This window comes from Hemitrygon akajei, chromosome 21 (genome assembly GCF_048418815.1).
Source record: "Hemitrygon akajei chromosome 21, sHemAka1.3, whole genome shotgun sequence".
NCBI classification, from domain to species: Eukaryota; Metazoa; Chordata; class Chondrichthyes; order Myliobatiformes; family Dasyatidae; genus Hemitrygon; species Hemitrygon akajei.
The window spans coordinates 17,156,898-17,177,491 of record NC_133144.1 but is presented as its reverse complement, the minus strand read 5'-3'; the positions used below and the strand labels follow the sequence as shown (position 1 = coordinate 17,177,491).

General features: G+C 44.1%; 1 protein-coding gene across 3 annotated transcripts in view; it reads right to left on the bottom strand.

Annotated features, from left to right (window-relative positions):
• Nucleotides 1-20,594, bottom strand: part of LOC140714115 (hydroxylysine kinase-like) — a 42,938-nt gene that overhangs the window by 7,720 nt on the left and 14,624 nt on the right. For all 3 annotated transcript variants that reach the window (XM_073024890.1, XM_073024891.1, XM_073024892.1), the window contains exons 3-4: nucleotides 15,341-15,483; nucleotides 5,272-5,455 (exon numbers count right to left, since the gene is read on the bottom strand). In XM_073024890.1, the coding sequence (XP_072880991.1) occupies nucleotides 5,272-5,455; nucleotides 15,341-15,483 (327 nt within the window). The remainder of the gene's footprint in view (nucleotides 1-5,271; nucleotides 5,456-15,340; nucleotides 15,484-20,594) is intronic.

Sequence of the window (20,594 nt, the reverse complement as noted above, 5' to 3'; positions counted from 1 at the left end):
GAGGGAAAGGAGGATAGCTATGATAGATGAAGCCAGGTGGGTAGGAAAGTTAAAGAGTTGGAGATGATGTTTTTGGTGGTAGGATCCCTTGGGAGGTGGGGGAAGTTGCAGAGAATGATGTGTTGGAATCGAAGGCTCATGGGGTGGTAGGTCAGGACAAGAGGAACTGTTAAGACGGCAGGGAGATGGGGTAAGCACAGATGTCTGGGAAATGAAGGAGATGCAGGTGATGGCAGCAACAAAGATCGAGGAAGGGTAGCACCATTCTTTGAAGAAGGCAGTCATCTCTGATGTCCTAGAAAGGAAAGCCTCATACTGAGAACAGATGCTGTGGAGACGACGGAACTGAGGAAAGGAAAAGCATTTTTACAGGAGACAGGGTGGGAAGACATATAGTCAAGACTGCCATGGGAACTGGTAAGCTTATAAATGATGTTGGTCAACAGTTTTTCCTCCAGAGGTGGAGAAAGGGGAGAGAGATGTCACAAACGGACCAAGTGAATACAATGGCAGGGTGGAATTTAGAAGTAAAGCTGATGACATTGATGAACTCAGCGTGGGTGCATGAATTTACCAATTCCCACGGTGGGGAAACTGGTTCCTGTGATGTGCTGAGGACATACAGGAGCTCAGGTACAAGCCACCTCCCTATCTCCAGTTCCAAAATCTCTGGCTTCATTTACCCTCCCAAATGGTTGCATCAGATCCCTCCCTAACCACTGCTGGATTCTACCTCACCCCAACCTACAGACCCCACACCCACCCCACACCCTCCGCAATGCTTTGCTCCTGCCCTCCTTCACTGCGGACAATACCAAGATTGGCGGAGTTATGGATAGTGTAGAGGACTGACAACGAATACAGTGCGACATAGATCAGTTGCAGATATAGGCAGAGAATTGGCAGATGACGTTTAACCCAGATTAATGTGAGATGTTGCAACTTGGGCAAATGCAAGGAGAAAGTACAGTGTTGTTGAACAGAGAGATCTTGAGGTCCAAGTTCACAGCTCCTTGAAAGTGGCTAGACAGGTCAATAGTGTGGATAAGCCACCTTATGGAATGTTTGCTTTTATTAGTCATGGCATTGAGTTCCACTGTCAAGGGGTTATGTTGCAACTTCATAAAACTCTTGTTAGGCCATATTTGGAGTATTGCATACAGTTCTAGTCATCCCACTGTAAGGAATATGTTGAGCCCTTGCAGAGAGTGTGTCATGGTCCGGTCAATTAACTATTCATTTCAGTTAATTTCCTTTTACCCCCCATGCTCCACTGGGCTCCTTGATCAGGGCATCTGATCCTCATTCAAACCGGCAGCGTAAAAACTCTGGCTTTCATCTACTCACTGCTGGTTCGTCACCTCAACAGTGCGGCTATGCTCGTTCCGAGCCACCGAGAGTAAGGGACCGTCTTCCGAGCCGCCGAGAGTAAGGGACAGTCTTCCGTGTCAGGATTTGAACTGTCTGTTGTTGTTTGTTTCAGTCATCCCATTCCCGGCTGAGTAGGGCCAACCATTTGCCACTACTCAGAGTTGGGAATTCTGTCTCTTCGGGTCTAGCTGGGGACTGCTGGCTGTTAGCTGCTCCTCTGAGCAAGATGCGAATTGTCAGTCTTTGTTTGCTGTTGTCGTCGCCGAGTCCCAGTCCAAGCCCGAGTCAAGTTCCGAGTTCTGAGTCCCAGTCATGTCCAAATCCATCTCTGTGTCAAGTCTCCATGCCTGCGTCCTGCACCTGGGTCCGCTTCAAGTCTCCTCCAGCTGCCCACTGCAACAGAGTGTAGATGAGGCTTGCCAAGATGCTGCCTGGTTTAGAGGGTGTGTGCTATCAGGAGAGGCCACTTGGGTTAGTTTCTTTGGAGTGGCAGAGGCTGAGGGGAGATCTGATAGTGGTTTATAAGATTATGAGAGGCATAGATAAAGTAGACAGGGAGTATCTTTTCCCCGGGTTAGAAATGTCTCATACCAGAGGCCATGCATTGAAGGTAGGAGGGGATAGGTTCACAAAGGATGTGAGGGGTAAATTTTTTACTCAGAGTGGTGGATGCCTGGAATGTGCTGCCTGGTATGGTGGTAAAGGCAAATACATTAGAGGCTTTTAAGAGACGTTTAAATAGTCCCTTGAAAATGAGGTAGATGGAGGGATATGGACATTGTGTTGATAGGCGGGATTAGTTTATTTGTTTTTAAATTTACTTTTTAGCTAGTTCATCACAACATTGTGGACTGGATAGCCTAACCCTGTTCTCCAATGTTCTGTGTTCTATGTTGTCAGTGAACAATGTTGTTCCACAGGTATCTGTTCTCAGATTTCTTGCTGTTTGTGATTGTATGCATGACTTGGATGAGGAAGTGGAAGGGTGGGTTAGTAAATTAGCAGATGGCCTAAAGGTTGGTAGTATTGTGGATAGAGTAGAAGGTTTTTGTAGGTTACAACTTGGAATAGACAGGGTGCAGAGTGGGCAGAGAACTGGCAGATAGAATTCATTCTGGAAAATTGTGAAGTGGTTCATTTTGGAAGGCCGAATTGAAAGGCAGAATACAGGGTTAATGGGAGGATTTTATCAGTGTGGAGGAACAGAGGGATTTTGGGATCCACATCCCAAAGATTTGGGATCCACATACCACAACGTTGCTGCACAAGTGATAGGGTTGTTAAGAAGGCATCTGTTGGTTGGCTTTGTTAGTCATGGGATTGTGTTCAAGAGCCCTGAGGTAATAGTGCAGCTCTATAAAACCCTGGTTAAACCACACTTCGAATATTCTGCCCAGTTATGGTCACTTCATTCCAGGAAGGAGGTGGAGACTCTGTAGAGGGTGCAGAGGAGATTTACCAGGATGCTGTCTGCATTAGAGAGATGACTTATGAGGACAGGCTGAGTGAGCTTGGGCTCTTCTCTTTGGAATGAAGAAGGATGAGAGGCAACTCGATAGAGCTGTACAAGATTCTAAGAAGCATAGATTGAGTGGACAACCAGACACACTTCCCCAGGGTGGAAATGGCTAATACGAGGGGGCATAATTTTAAGGTGATTGAAGCAAATATAGGGGGGATGTCAGAGGTAAGGATTTTGCACGAAGAGTTGTTGGTGATTTGAATACCCTGCAGACATGCTGGTACAAGCAGATACCTTAGGGACATTTTGGAGACTGTTAGATGATAGAAAAACTGGAGATCAATGTAGAGGAAAGGGTTAGCACAACATCACACACAGCCCAGTACATCACAGGCACATCTACACCCACCAATGTCTACATGAGACATTGCCTCAAGAAGGCAACATCCACCACCAAAAATCCCTTGCCATCTGAGCCATGGCATCTTCTCACAGGTACCATCGGGCAGGAGGTTTAGAAGCCTAAAGTCCACCACAGTTTAAGTCTGCAAAAGAAACTGTAAAGTAAGCTTTAAGCTGAAAATTTTTTATATCAAAATTGAATAATAGTTTAGAATGAGAAGACCCTCATTCAACAGTTTCTTTCTGAGCAAGGTCCTCCTCTCCATCAATAAACTACAGTACTCACAAATAGTTTGGGCTTTGCCAGGATCATCTTTCAGCCATCTCCCACATGTGCACAAATGAGCTGAATTCTTGTGGCGAGGTGGGAGAAGCTGCCCTTGACTTCAAGGCAGCATGACCAATTGTCTCCTCAAGATACCCTATTAGAGCTGGTCAATGGTCTTAAAGATGATAAAGTCAGGAGATGGAATCAAACTTTGCACAGAGGAGGATGGTTGTGGTTGTTGGAGGTCAGTCATCCAAGCACCAAGGTGTCACTGGAGGAGATACTCAGAGCATCTTCAATCGCAACATCAATGACCCTTCCAACGAAAGGTCATTGTACGCTGACGATTGCACTAAGTTTGTGACTGCTCATCAGGTGAAGCGACCATGCCAGTATGCAGCATTTTCTGATCCAGATTCATTCATCACAGGTGCAATGAAACATACAGGGAAATGTATCGATTGTGTTAACAACCAAGACAACCTGAGGATTTGATGGACGGCAGCCCACAAGTGTCACCACGTATTCCTTTGCCAACAATGCATTCCCACGATGTTCAGCAGAACAATACAAACAACAACAAAACAAAATAACAGCCTTTCCCACTCACACACACGGACAGGCCTCCTGGCCCAGACTTACGTACATCAGGCCTCAAGGCTCCAATCCCTGGCTGGACTCATAGACTCGCAGACCTCCAAACCCCAAACTTGCCAATCCAGGTACTTTGATCTTCGGTCTTTGACCTTCAATTCGGGCATGGGCTTATACACTCAGTGGCTACTTTATTAGGTCCACCTGTACACCAATTCATAATGCAAATATCTAAAGCAGCCAATCATGTGGCAGCAACTCAATGCATAAAAGCATGTACACGTGGTCAAGAGGTTCAGTTGTTGTTCAGAACAAACATCAGAGTGGGTAAAAAGTGTGACTTTGACTGTGGAATGATTGCTGGTACCAGGCAGGATGGTTTGAGGACCTCAGAAGCTGCTGGTCTCCTGGGACTTTTCATGCACAACAGTCTCTAAAGTTTATAGAGAATGGTGCGGAAAACAACTACAACAAAAAATCAGTGAGTGGCAGTTCTGTGGGCAAAAAGTGCCTTGTTAATGAGAGAAGTCAGAGGAGAATAAGCAGACTGGTTCAAGCTGACAGGAAGGTGACAGTAACTCAGATAATCATGTATTAACAGCATTGGTGTGCAGTCCATGAAATCACGACACTACCTCATTGTTCCTTTTATTGCATTATTTACCTCGTGCTTCAAGGTGATTTTCTATCTTTGCAGTGTACTTCTGGCACAAAACAACACATTTCTTGTCATATAACTCAAGAGATAATAAACCTCATTCTGATGCTAGTTCTGCACATAAAAGTTAATGGTTCCAAAACCACAGGCACAAATAATATGTTCAACTTCACTAACAAAGTATTGCAGCAAGCAGATAATTACGTGCCATTCCTGGATTCCCTCTGATCAGCCCTGTCATCAAGCAGCTGTCACTTGTCAACAAGAGATATGGTGCGATTCTGTTCTACCAGCAATGGTAACTTAGCAAGACGCCCATTTTCTCCTGGGCTGTGGGATCTGCTGTTGCAGAGGTCACAAGCTAAATCCACCAGAAATAACTAATGGGCTGTTCATATGAGAAGTGAACGGAACTGTGGGGTCAGGCAAGGCAGCTTGTGCAGAAATAAACATAGGACAGGCCAGAACACGGACTCATCAGGAACTTGTCCAGCTTTCCAATAAAGTTTAACCTACCTTTCTGAAACTTGTCCAGGTTGGGACGGATCTTTTCCTTGAACTGTTGAATAACCTGCTGTAAAATCTGTTGTGTTTCACCCTCCTCCATTTCATGCAAGTACCTTTCCAGGAGATGAGTATTTGAAAGGCTCCATATAAATTGGTCTCGATGCAGACTCTTCATGGTTGGGTGACTGAAATCCTAATGGTTGGAAAATACGTTATTGTCTCAATGAGTGTTCATTGGTGGGAGCGAGGAAATGATGGTTAATACTGTTCATTACAATGAACATAGAACAGAACTGCACAGTATAGGCCCTTTGACCTTTTATCCTATTCCAAGACCAATCTAATGCTTCCCTCCCTCATAGCCCTCCAATTTTCTTTTAGCCATATGCCTATCCAAGAGCCTCTTAACTCTCTCTTACATATCTGCCTCTACCATCATGCCTGCCATAGTGTTCCACCACTTACCATTCTCTGCATAAATAAGCTAACTCTGATATCCACTCTATACTATCCTCTAATCGTACATCCTCTCCTATTAGACACTGGTGCCCCGGGAAAAAGGCACAGGCTTCCAAATCTATATATGCTGCTTATTATCTCATACACCTACAGTATATCAAGCCACCTCTCAATCTGATCTCATATTTGATTCCTTTTTGGACCTTTCAGCTCTTAAGCTTCAGTTTCTGCCAACATCCCCCACCTTGAGTAAACAGAGAAAAACTGGGAAACACTCAACAACTCAGCCAATCAGTGTCTATTGGTCTGAAATATGCCCATGAATGCGGGGGGGAGGGGGGAGGTGGGAATCCCTGGAGCCTGGGCAGTGTTAGAGAGTCTTGAGTTCTGGACTAAGAGAGGAGCAAGTGTCCAGGACACTAGAGGATGCAGATGTTGGATTCTGGAGCAACACACAAGATGCTGGAGGAACTCAGCGGGGTAGGCAGCATCAATGGTGCAAAATGGAGAGTCAATGTTACATGTCGAGACCCTACATCTGGAGTGGCTGATGTGACGATAACCACCTGAAATTCTCCACTCCCCTCACCTACTCTGAACGGAGCAGTGTCAGATCTCTCCAGACCAATCCCAAGCTCACCATGAAGACTGCACACAAAGTCGGTGTCATTACGGTCTGGCGGACCGATCGCTACCTCGCAGACACTAGATGGCTCCTCTTGGACGCCTACTCTTACCCACCCCTGGACGGTAACCCCCCTGAGGTGTGTTCTGATGCCTCTCGGGTTGGGTCAGGGCTTGAGCAAGCGTGACAAGACTGTTGACACAATGAAAACTGATTCACAAAGAAGAATTAAAATCCCTTGACTTGCAATCAGAAAATGAACAGTGATGACTAGTTCATTGTTTATTTGAGGTATTGGTTTTAGTCTAAGGAGAGGAGTTGGTCACTACTACCTTAACAATGCAAGTCGGTATTTAATTGTTTATTTTTATTTATTTAGAGATACATCCCTGTAACAAGACCTTCCGCCCAATTACACCCCTGTGAACAATTAACCTAGAAAGTAAACGCAGCCCGAGAGCGCCCTCATCCTGTCCTCAGTAATAACGCTATTTCCTTTGTCTCTGCTGTATCTGTTATCAGGATGAGACTTTCCTTTCCAAGACATCAGGATATCCCTTCCTCCACCATTAATGTTGTCTTCACACACATCGCTTCCATTTCCCAAGCATCTGCCTTCATCCCATCATCTCGAAGCAGGAAGGCCGCGAGTGGAACGGCTAAGGATTTTCGGAGAGAAGGCATTTTACTACTCGGGGTAAAGAGAGGCAAGACTGTGCAGGCACATGACGTCAGCCAGTAGAGCAGGAGAAGTATCCAGCGGACAGCGGAGTGAGAGGGTAGCAGAGTGATAGGACTTTGGAGGTAACAGGACGAGGCGAGGCCAGTTTACCTGTGTTAATTGCGGAAAGGAAGTATGTGTGTGAGGCCGGTGTTCTGTGCTCGGTGTCAGAAGTGGGAAGTCCTGAAGTCTCCCAGCCTCCTGGACGGCCACCTGGTGTGTCAAGCTGCAGCTCCTAAGGGACCATGTTAGGGAACCAACAGTTTGAGACGTGTCTATTTTAATGCAAGGAGTATTATGAACAAAGCGGATGAGCTTAGAGAGTGGATCAGTACTTGGGGCTATGATGTTGTGGCCATTACAGAGACTTGGATGGCTCAGGGACAGGAATGGTTACTTCAAGAGCCGGGTTTTAGACGTTTCAGAAAGGACAGGGAGGGAGGCAAAAGAGGTGGGGGCGTGGCACTGTTGATCATATAGTGTCACAGCTGCAGAAAAGGTGGATGCCATGGAGGGATTGTCTACGAGTCTCTGTGAGTGGAGGTTAGGAACAGGAAGGGGTCAATAACTTTACTGGGTGTTTTTTATAGGCCGCCCAATAGTAACAGGGATATCGAGGAGCAGATAGGGAAACTGATCCTGGAAAGGTATAATAATAATAAAAGTGTTGTCATGATGGGAGATTTTAATTTCCTAAATATCGATTAGCATGTCCCTAGAGCAAGGCGTTTAGATGGGGTGGAGTTTGTTAGGTGTGTTCAGGAAGGTTTCTTGACACAATATGTAGATAAGCCTACAAGAGGAGAGACTGTACTTGATCTGGTATTGGGATATGAACCTGGTCAGGTGTCAGATCTCTCAGTGGGAGAGCATTTTGGAGATAATGATCATATTTCTATCTCCTTTACAATAGCATTGGAGAGAGATAGGAACAGACAAGTTAGAAAAGCATTTAATTGGAGTAAGGGGAATTATGAGGCTATCAGGCAGGAACTTGGAGGCTTAAATTGGAAAGAGATGTTCTCAGGGAAAGGTACAGAAGAAATGTGGCAAATGTTCAGGGGATATTTGCGTGATGTACTGCGTAGGTAAGTTCCAATGAGACAGGGAAGTTATGGTAGGGTACAGGAACTGTGGTGTACAAAGGCTGTAATAAATCTAGTGAAGAAAAGAAAAGCTTACAAAAGGTTCAGAGAGCGAGGTAATGTTAGAGAGCTAGAAGATTATAAGGCTAACAGGAATGATCTTAAGAAGGGAATCAGGAGAGCCAGAAGGGGCCATGAGAAGGCCTTAGCAGGTTGGATTAAGGAAAACCCCAAGATATTTTACAAGTATGTGAAGAGCAAGAGGATAAGACATGAAAGAATAGGACCTATCAAGTGTGACAGTGGGAAAGTGTGTATGGAAGTGGAGGAAATAGCAGAGGTACGTAATGAATACTTTACTCCTATGGTTTATTTACTTTGCTTCAGTATTCACTATGGAAAAGGATCTTGGTGATTGTAATGATGACTTGCAGCGGACTGAAAAGTTTGAGCATGTAGATATTAAGGAAGAGGATGTGCTGGAGCTTTTGGAAAGCATCAAGTTGGATAAGTCGCCGGGACTGGATGAGATGTACCCCAGGCTACTGTGGGAGGTGAGGGAGGAGATTGCTGAGCCTCTGGCAATGATCTTTTCATCATCAATAGGGACTGGAGAGGTTCCGGAGGATTGGAGGGTTTCAGATGTTGTTCCCTTATTCAAGAAAGGGAGTACAGACAGCACAGGAAATTATAGACCAGTGAGTCTTACTTCAGTGGTTGGTAAGCTGATGGAGAAGATCCTGAGAGGCAGGATTTATGAACATCTGGAGAGGCATGATATGATTAGGAATAGTCAGCATGGCTTTGTCAAAGGCAGGTCGTGCCTTACGAGCCTGAATGAATTTTTTTTGAGGATGTGGCTAAACACATTGATGAAGGAAGAGCAGTAGATGTAGTGTATATGGATTTCAGCAAGGCATTTGTTAAGGTACCCCATGCAAGGCTTATTGAGAAAGTAAGGAGGCATGGGATCCAAGGGGACATTGCTTTATGAATCCAGAATTGTCTAGTCCACAGAAGGCAAAGAGTGGTTGTAAATGGGTTATATTCTGCATGGAGGTCGGTGACCAGTGGAGTGCCTCAGGGATCTGTTCTGGGATCCCTACTCTTCATGATTTTTATAAATGACCTGGATGAGGAAGTGGAGGGATGGGTTAGTAAGTTTGCTGATGACACAGAGGTCGGAGGCGTTGTGGATAGTGTAGAGGGCTGTCAGATGTTACAGCGGGACATTGATAGGATGCAAAACTGGGCTGAGAAGTGGCAGATGGATTCAACCCAGATAAATGTGAAGTGGTTCATTTTGGTAGGTCAAATATGATGGCAGAATATAGCATTAATGGTAAGACTCTTGGCAATGTGGAGGATCAAAAGGATTTTAGGGTCCGAGTCCACAGGACACTCAAAGTTGCTGTGCAGGTTGACTTTGTGATTAAGAAAGTATACAGTGTATTGTTCTTCATCAATCATGGAATTGAGTTTAGGAGCTGAGAGGTAATGTTACAGCTATATAGGACCCTGGTCAGACCCCACTTGGAGTACTGTGCTCATTTCTGGTCGCCTCACTACAGGAAGGATGTGGAAACCATAGAAAGGGTGCAGAGGAGATCTACAAAGATGTTGCCTGGATTGGGAAGCATGCCTTATGAAAACAATTTGAGTGAACTTGGCCTTTTCTCCTTGGAGTGATGGAGGATTAGAGGTGACCTGATAGAGGTGTATAAGATGATGAGAGGCATTGATCGTGTGGATAGTCAGAGGTTTCTTCCCAGGTCTGAAACGTCTAACACGAGAGGGCACAGGTTTAAGGTGCTGGGGATTAGGTACGGAGGAGACGTCAGGGTACGTTTTTTTTACTCAGAGAGTGGTGAGTGCGTGGAATGGGCTGCTGGTAACGGTGGTGGAGGCTGATACGATAGGGTCTTTTAAGAGTCTTTTGGATAGGTACATGGAGCTGTGTAAAATAGAGGGCTATGTGTAACCCTAGTAATTTCTAAGGTAGGGACATTTTTGGCACAACTTTGTGGGCCGAAGGGCCTGTATTGTGCTGTAGGTTTTCTATGTTTCTATCTTGCCATAACAGGGATAGAGTCCGTCTTGTCTTCATGTACCACCCCACAAGCCTTCACATCCATCACATCATTCTCCACAACTTTCATCATCTTCAATGGGACCCTACCACCAAACACATCTTTACCATCCTCTGACTTTCCGTTTCTGCAGGGATCACACCCTCCATGATTTCCTTGTGTATTGGTCTCTGCCTACTAACCTACCCCCTGGCACTTATCCATGCAAGTGGAGGATGTGCTACCCCTACCCATTCAGGGCACCAAGCAGTCATTTCAGGTGAAGCCACACTTTACCTGTGAATCTGTTGAGGTTGTCTACTGTACCTTTTGCTGCCGACGTGGCCTCCTCTGTTGTTGTAACCTGGCATGGTTTGTCAAGCATCTTCACTCTATCCAAAAAATGTGGAATTTCCTGGTGGCCAACATCTTAGTTCCAATCCCTTTTCCCATTCCAACATGTCAGTCCATGGCCTCCTCTACTGATACGATGAGGCCACTCTCAGGTTGGAGGAGCAACACCTCATTATTCCGTTTAGTAAGTGTCCAACTGGATGGCAGGAACATCGATCTTTTTTCTTTTTTTTTGAAACAGCTTCCAGTAATTTCTCCCAGTCCACCTCCCCTCTTCTCTATAATTCCCCATTCTGGCCCTCCACTTACCTCTTTTCTTCTCCTTGTCTACCTATTACCTCTCACTGTCCTCCTTCTCTTTCTCCCATGGCCCACTCTCTTCTTCTTTCCGATCCCTTCTTCCCCAGAAATTTACCTCACCACCTATCACCTCCCAGCTTCTTACTTCATCCCATTTCCCCCACCCATCTGGCTTCACCTATCACTTTCTAGCTTGTATTCCTTCCGCTCTCCTCAGCGTTTTATTTTACCTTCTTTCCCCTTCCTTTCCAGTCTTGATGAAGGGTCTCAGCTCAAGATGTCGGCTGTTTCCATAGATGTTGCATAACCTGCCGAGTTCCTCCACCCACTTAGTGTGTATTACTCTGGAAGCTTTGCAATAGTGGATCTTTAGTACAAATTAAAGCAGAGTCAGAATCAGGTTTAATATCACCGACAGCTGTCATGAAATTTGGTGTCTTTGCGCCAGCAAATGAAAGACATAATACCAAAAACTGTGAATTACAGTGAGCAGAAAGGTAGTGAGCTAGTGTTCATCGGTACAATGTCCATTCAGAAATTGGATGTCAGAGGGGAAAAAGCTGTTCATGAATCGTTGATGTATGCCTTCAGTCTCCTATACCTCCTTCCTAATGGGGGTCCTTCATGATGGACATTGTCTTTTTGAGGCATCGCTCTTTGAAAATGTTCTGGATACTATGGAAGCTGGTGCCCATGAAGGAGTGGTTTAAGTTTACCAATCTCTGCAGCTTATTTTGATCCTGTGCAGTAGCTCACCCCACCCGTACCTGACCGTGATGCAGCCGGTTAGAATGCTCTCCATTGTACATCTGCAGAAATTTGTGACTTACCAAATCTCGTCAAATTCCTAATGAATATAGCTGTTGTCATGTCTTCTTTGTAGCTACATCAATACTTTGGGCCCAGAATGGATCTTCAGAGATGTTAACAGCCATGAACTTGAAATTGCTCACTCTTTCCACTTCTGATCCCTCTGTGAGGACTAGTGTGTGTTCCCTTCTCTTACCCTTTCTGAAGTCTACAATTAGTTCTTCGGTCTTACAGACACTGAGTGCAAGTTTGTTGCTGTGACGCCAGTCAACTAGCTGATATATCTTGCTCCTGAATGCACTATTATCACCATCTGCAATTCTGCGAACAATAGTTGTGTCATCAGCATATTTATAGATGGCATTTAAGTTGTGCCTAGACACACAGTCATGGCTGTAGAGGGAGAGCAGAGCAGTGGTCAAAGCACAGATCCCTGAGGTGCACCAGTGTTGATTGTCAACAAGATGGAGATGTTACCTCCAATTGCACAGATTGTGGTCTTCTGGTTAGGAAGTCGAGGATCCAGTTGCAGAGGGATGTATGGAGGCCCAGGTTTCAGAGATTTTCAATCAGAACTGTAGGAACCATTAAATGCTGAGCTGTTGTCAATAAACAGCATCTTGACATACAGTAAGTTTTAGTATTAATAGACATTGAAACTGAATGGTTTGTCTCCACATCCTCCCAGTTTGTTCACACAGAATGGACTGAGATCGGGCGATTTTTTTAGATCTGGGATCATTGATTGAGTGGGCGTGGAAGGAGATTTAATGGTAGCTTTCAACAGGGAAGTATATTTGAAAAGGCGATGATTGCCGGGCCTCATGGAATAAGTAGGGAACAGGACCATCTGTAACATTGATGAGCTGGATGGTAGATCTCTGTGGCTCAGTCAGATTAATTACCCAAAATTTAGGACTGTTGTAGTTTCATAGAATTGAACAGCACAGAAATATCCCAATATTCCACATGCAGTCCAACCAATATTTTGTACAGATGCAACATGACATCCTAACTTAATGAAGGCAAACATACCAAATGCCTTCTTCTCTCTCCTGTCCACCTGTAACACCACTATCAGTGAGCTATGGACACACATCTCCTTAGTTCTCTCAGTACATTAATGCTCCAGTTGTTCCTTCCATTTACTGTCTGTGCCCAACAAGAATCTGACTTCCCTGAATGCACACTTGTTAAGTCCCATTTGCCACCACTCTGCCCAACCAACCAGATTATCCGTATCCTTAGACAACCTTCTTCACTACTTATGACTCCAGTTGGCACTGCTGTTATTGATCAGACCTCCTCCGATGAGTCAGATCCTGCATATGGCAAGCTACAGAGATCGCAGAACTGATTCATGCTGTACACCACCTGCTACAGACCTTCAGTCAGAGCAACACCCATCCACTATTACCCTCTGCCTCCTGTCGCCAAACCAGTTTTAGATCTGGCTTATCAACAGGCGCAGCAAAACTCAACAAGAATATCAACAAAACTCAAGAATCCTCACAAAGTGAACATGCAAGAATGATAGCCAAGGTTGTACAGTCCACAGTCACAATCATGGGTACTTCAGTAAACAACATTGGTTTAAGAGATTTTTTTTAAATCTATCAATACTCAAATCTAGTGATATCAATGAATCTCAGACTACAGATTAGCTTACGTGCTGTTGTCCTTTAAAAAATGGAAGTGCCGAAGTCAAACTGGACTGCAGTACAATTGAAACACAGATCTTTGACCCTCACTCTCAACAATCCAGCTGGTGAACGTACAGCTTCTGGAAAATAAAATTGAAGACCGCAGAGCAAGATTGCAGTGCCAGAGGGATATCAGGGACTGCTCTGTACTTGGCTTTACAGAAACATGGCTCACACCCGCCACCTTGGATGCAGTGCTGCGGCTGCTGGCCTCACCATTTTCTCCAAAGACAGGATGCTTGGATGCCATTCCTATCAATGCAACACCAGTGGACAGGACCAAGACGTTATGGTTGTTGGAGGTAGAAGAGCATTTGTGGACTGAACAATATTTAGAGACGCATCTTAAAATCTGAATGAATATGCCACGGTTGTCATGGGTTTCATCAAGACCAGCGTGGATGAGTGTGTGCCTTTAAGAACTTATCAGACGTTCCTAAACCAGAAGTCGTGGATGAACCAGGAGACTTGTAGTTTACTGAGGGCTAGATCTGTGGCATTCAAGACCGGCGATCCAGAGTTATACAAAAATCCATGAAGTTAGAAATGCACATCAGCTCTGATTGGGTTTGCAGGCCTCTGCTTCTTACAAGGCAAAACTTAACATCATGAATAGCAGTGATGCTTCGCTCCCAGATGAGCTCAATGCCTTTTATGCATGCTTTGAAAGGGAGAATAAAACTATAACTTTGCAAATGCTTGCAGCATCTGGTGACCCTGTGATCTGTCTCAGAGGGTGACGTCAGAACAGGTTCAAGAGGGTGAACCCCCGCAAAGGCATCAGGCACTAATGGTGTACCTGGTCAGGCTCTGAAAACCTGTGTCTACCAACTGGCAGGAGTGTTCAAGGACATCTTCACTCCCTCACTGCTGCAGTCAGAGGTTTCTACCCAATTCAAAAAGGCAAAAATCATACCAGTGCCCAAAAGCAGGGTGAGCTGCCTCAATGACTATCACCCAGTGGCACTCACATCTACAGTGACAAAGTATTTTGAGAAGTTGGTCATGGCCAGAATCAATTCTTCCCTAAGCAAGGACCTGGACCCATTGCAATTTGTCTATCGCCACAGTAGGTCTACAGCAGATGCAATCTCTCTGGTTCTCCACTCAGTCTTCCTTGGATCATCTGGACAATAGCAAAACATATGGCAGGCTGCTATTTCTTGATAACGGCTCAATATCCAACACAATCATACCATCAATTCTAATCAACAAGCTCCAAATTCTGGGCCACTCTTCCTCACTCTGCAGCTAGATCCTTGATTCATCACCAGGAAATGACAGTCACTGCAGATCAGAAATAACATCTCTTCCTCACTGACAATCAAAACTGGTGCACCTCAAGGATGCATGCTTAGCCCACTGTGCACAAATTGTTGGAGGAACTCAGCAGGTCAGGCAGTATCTATGGAAAAGAATAAACAGTCGATGTTTCAGGTCAAGACCCTTCATCAGGGCGGAAAAGGAAGTGGGCAGAAGCCAGAATAAGAAGGTGGAGGAGGAGTGCAAGCCGGCAAGTGATCGGTGAGACCAGAGAAGGGGGTAAGTGGTTGGGTAGAGGAAGTGGTGATGATTTGAGAAGCTGGGAGGTGATAGGTGGAAGAAGCAAAGGGATGAAGAAGAGGGAATCTGATAGGAAAGGACAGTGGAATAAACTGAAAGTGGTCAATGTACCAAAAGCGGTGATGAACCGATCATCAAGATAAGGGAGGGGAGGTAAAGGAGTGAGAGGGCCACCAAAATGGGGGGGGGGGGGGAATTGGGGGGGGGTATGTCCATCACCACAACAGCACTTAACGTTCTCCTGTCTTTTCCCTGGAGAAGGAACAATGGTATTGAGTTACGCAGTTGTCATAAGAGAATGTGGCATTGTTGAAAGAATTAAGGCAGCTCATACACTATTGCAGACCTGAACACACTCAATCATTCAAAAGAGGAAAATATTAAGGTACCTCATGAAGCACCTTGTCCATTTGAGCAACGAATCTGCCAAGTTTGTAGTACATCCGATGATCCAAGGAGAACTTGGCGAGTGGGATTCCTGGCAGGTAATTGAACAGCCTGACCACATGTTGCTTGCGGACATTCCCCTGCACTGCAATAGATTTTGCTTTTACAAATCCTGTTAATCCTTCTCTTTCTAAATAAATTCACAGGTCATAACATCAGTAGTTTCAGTATCTTTATTGTGCAGGTGACCCTGTTAAAACCGGATGCTGAAAGGAAGTTGGGTCAAACCCGTACAGAACGTGCCTTTGGTTTTGGGCAGCCCAGCCCAGGCAGAATGTCATGACCACATAGAAGGTAAGCACAAGCATGACATCAGCAGTTCATTTGGTAAATTTTATTCTTTGGGTGTACAAGGTTGGCTTGTATTCCACAATTGTTAGAAAGTCAGAGGAACTTTGACTTTGCTGGTAGTTGTGTGATCGGAGAGAGAATAATGTTTAATCTGCCACTCAGGAGTAGGTGAGGGGAGGGGTGTGGAGACCTGGAGCTCCGCCTGTGCTTTGTGAGAGCCCCCAGGGCAATGATCAATCAATCTATTGGGTAAAGCATCATAGAAATAGAGACATGGAGGGGAAATGAAGACACAATAGTTTCTATAGATGCTGGAAATCTTGAGCGACACACACAAAATGTTGGAGGAGCTCATCAGATCAGGCAGCATCTATGCAGGGAAATGAACAGTTGACATTTAGTGCCAAGGACCAGGTCTAGGTCCAAAACTTCATCTGTTTATGTCCCTCCATAGATATTGAGTTCTTCCAACACTTTGTGTGCATGGGTAAATGAAGAAAGTATCAACTCTGCCCGGAAACTGATGTTTCCAATACAACCAGAGTAACATTAATGCTGCAATGGTAGTGAAAGATCACATTGATATCAGACCATTGACACATTATAAAGAACCCTCAAAGTCTTGCCAATAGGTGCCATTATTACCCTAACTCAGAATGCAAGGCTCAGCATGGCAGTGGGTGTTAAGTGAGGCAACAAACCTCACTCACAGAAGAAACTTCAACCATCAAAACCAAATCAAGGCTTTTCTAGCTGTCAAAGTTATAAAATGCTTAGAATGATTCTAAATGAACTCTATTGTCAAAAAGATACAAAACTATTAAAAATCAATTACAATATGGCAGGCTGACAACAAATTATAAATGTTTGAATTAAAAACACCCTTACCTGCCACACATAAATGTGCCTGCTAAACCTGCACCAGGTCATTGGAATGGTTGAGGGTCACCATTATTAGGTATTTGTCAATTCCTCCAGCTGAACTGTCTTTCTGTGTGTTTCCTCCTACCCGCCATTCTGTGGTTTTGTATTGCCACGTGCTATTGTTTGTTTTCATGCCCCTGTTCTCCTGTCTCCACCCCGCTCTACTCCAGCCCCTGTATTAGTGAGTACTCCGCCTCTCACCTGTTTCCCATTATCACCTGTATTGCTGCCACCTGTGTCTCATTGTGCTCCACCTATCATCTGCCTCTCTGTTTATTGCTCAGTCCTGTGTTTTCACCTGTTTGTTGCCAGATTGTGCCAGTGAGTTTTCTTGAGGCTTTCCAGCATTCGTCTATCTATCTGAATAATGACTCTGCCTGTTTCCCGATTCTGGTTTTTGGATTTCGCTGGAAATTTTGATCTTCACCTGAATTTTGCTGCTGACTTTGTTGCCCCTCTGGATTTGCTACTCAGTAAATATCTCAGTGCGCACAGTACTTGGTCTGCAATTGGGTCCCTGTTTCAGCATCCTGACAGTACTATACATTATCTTGAAATAAATATTATTTGGTGATTTTTGATAGAGAGGTAATCATGTTAGAATCTACAGTCTCTCCCTGGGTAATGAATGGCTTCCATTTTAGCAAAAGTCTATAAGTTGATTTTGTCTACAAGTCAGAAAATACACTAAAAACTTTCAACGTTTCAACAGTGTTATGATGAATGGCATCAGAAACACACAAAACAAATCAGAAAGAATGATTGCTAAAAGTAGATATGGGGAGAAAATGAGGATGTTGATCTTCTGAACTTAATAATATTATGAGAGCTTGTGTAGGTCAGTATGCCTAAAAGTTGTGTGTTTATAACCAGCGGACTGCCGTAATTTTGTAATTGATTTTTAATAGCTCTGAATATACTGCAGGTCATTTAGAATAATTTAAAATGAATTGAACATTCCTGGACTGTTTCAAAGACTCTGGTTTGATGTTTTGTATTTGTCTTTTCTTGTGTTTTTTCAGTGTAGTAGGCACTGTGTATTTACTGGGGAGACTAAGGTCTGTGGCATTGACTGAAAACAGCTACCATCTCCAGATGCCTGAGTGAACTACTTTGCTGTTCGATGAGCTTCCAGTACAAATATACTCAACTCCCCCCTACATCTCTGTAACTTTGGCAATCCAGTCTTATCCTGGCTCATCCTGTTCATTAAAATCTCAGGCATTTATTTGTGATCACTAGGCATTTTTCCCCAATCATCTGCATTGCTCCATTAACGTATCATCCAAAAGTCACTTTCCTGTGTCCTCGATGGTGCCAAGTCCCATTCAGTTACGTTGAGTTAAGATTCAAGTTCTTACATTCTAATTTCTCCCTATCCCTGTGAACGCCACCAGCCCTGTTAGTCTGCACACATTCAGTCCCAACCTCTTACACAAGCCCTTGCTTCAGGTTGTGACAGACAACAGATCATATGCCAATGTCTAACAGCTACCTCTTTAAGTTGAACACCGGAATTCAAAGCTCTGAACCTCCTTCCCGAGTAAACTTCTTGGCTTCTGTTCTCCCTCTCTCTCTCCCTGACTCTCTCTTCTCATTTAACAAATTCCTAATAACTCATTGCTTCACCAGTGATTTGGGAACATATGTTAGAATCTTATATCGATTGGCTCAAAGTTTATTTGACAACACTTCTGTGGGGTAATATTAAGTGACCTCTGCTCACTGAATTCACATTTGTGTTTTTACCAAATCCACTTGACTCTAAACTTTGTCACAGCTTTGGTTCAAGTTTAGACCAAAGATCTAAATACCAGAGGTGAAGAAAGAGTGTCTGCCCTTGGCTGACTTGGCACCAAGGAGCCTCGGCCAAGCTGAAGTAAATGGGCATCAGGCACACTCCATTGGGATGAGTCATACTTTGTGATGGGGAAAATTGCTATGGTTCTTGGAGGCCAATCATCCCCATCCCAGGACTTTGTCTCAGAACTTAACCCTGATGGGAGTTATATATAGACCCCCAAACAGTAGTAATGGTGTTGTCTACAAATTACAACAGGAGATAGAAAATGCACGGCAAAAGAGCAATGTTTCAATAGTCATGGGGGATTTCAATATGCGGGTAGACTTCGGGAAAAAAATAAGATTGGTGCTGGATCCCAAGAGGGGAATTTCTAGAATGCCTATGAGATAGTCTTTTAGAAGAGCTCGTGGTTCAACACACTAGGGTATCAACTGTTCTGGATTAAGTAATGTGCAATGAACTAGAATTGATTAGAGAGCTTAAGGGAAAAGAACCCTCGAGGCATGTGATCAGCATATGATTGAATTCACCCTGAATTTTGAGGAGAAGCTAAAGTCAGAAGTATCTGTTTTACAGTGGAATAAAGAGAATTAGAGGTATAAGAGACAAGTTGGCCAAAATTGATTGGGCGAAGAACACTGGCAGGGATGACAGCAGAACAAGAATGCCTCACATTTTTGGCAGCAGAAGGCAACTAAAAAGTCATTACGGGAAAGATGGAATATGAATGTAAGCTAGCCAATAAAATTAAAGAGGGTGCCAAAAGTTTCTTCAAGTAAATAAAGTGTAAAAGAAAGGCAAGAGTGGACATCAGACCACTGGAAAATGATGCTGGAGAGGTGGTAATGGGGGACAAGGAAATGGCAGTGGAACTGACTAAGTATTTTGCATCAGTCTTCACTGTGGAAGTCACTAGCAGGGACAGCGTTCAGAAGAGTGTGAAGGTGCCATTAGTAGGGAGAAAGTTCTTGGTAAATTAAATCACCAGGACCAGATGGTGTACACCCCAGGGTTCTGAAAGAGGTGGCTGAAGAGATTGTGGAGGCATTAGTAATGATCTTTCCAGGATCACTATATTCTGGAAGACTGTGAAAATGGTAACTCCTCAAGAAGGGAGAGAAGCAGAAGAAAGGAAATTATTCGCCAGTTAGTCTGACCTCAGTGGTTGGGAGGATGTTGGAGTCCATTGTTAAGCATATGGGGGGTACTTGGAGGCACCTGATAAAATAGGCCTTAGTCAATATGGTTGGCTCAAAGAAAAAGTTTGCCTGACAAATTTGTTGGAATTCTTTGAAGAAATAACAATCAGGATAGGCAAAGGAGAATCAGTTGAAGTTGAGTACTTGAATTTTCAGAAGGCTTTTATCAAGGTGACACACATGAGGCTACTTAACAAGTTAAGAGCCCATGGTGGTAGAGGAAAGATACCAGGATGCATAAAACAGTGGCTGATTGATAGGAGGCAAAGAGTGGGAATAAAGGGAGCCTTTTCTGGTTGGTTGCTGGTGACTAGTGGTGTTCTACAAGGGGTCTCATTGTACATTATACATCAATGACTTGGATGATGGAATTGATGGCTTTGTTGCAAAGTTTGCAAACAACATGAAGCCAGCTGGAGGGGCAGTTAGTTTTGAGGAAATACGAGGGGCTTAAGAAGGACTTAGACAGATTAGGAGAATGGGCAAAGAAATGGCAGATGGAATACAAGGTCAGAAAGTGTATGGTCATGCACTTTGGTAGAAGAAATTGAAGGGCTGACTATTTTCTAAATGGAGAGGAAATACAAAAAAGTTGAGGTGCAAGGGGTCTTGAGAGACCTTGTGCAGTATTTCAGAATAGAACAACTTATCATGTAAAGAGTGTTTGATAGCTCTGGGCCTGTGTTCACAAGAATTCAGAAAAATGAGAACTATCCCAAATGAAGCCTATCAAGTGGTGACAGCTCTTGATACTGTGGATGTAGAGAGGATATTCCCTATGATGGGAGAGTCTAAGACCTGAGGACACAGCCTCAGAATAGAGAGGTGTCTATTTAGAAGGGGGATGAGGAAGAATTTCTTTAGCCAAACAGTGGTAAAACTGTGGAATTCATTGCTCCAGGCAGCTGTGGAGGACTAGTTTTACAAATATTTACAAATATTTAAGGCAGAGGTTGATAAATTCTTGATTGGTCAGGG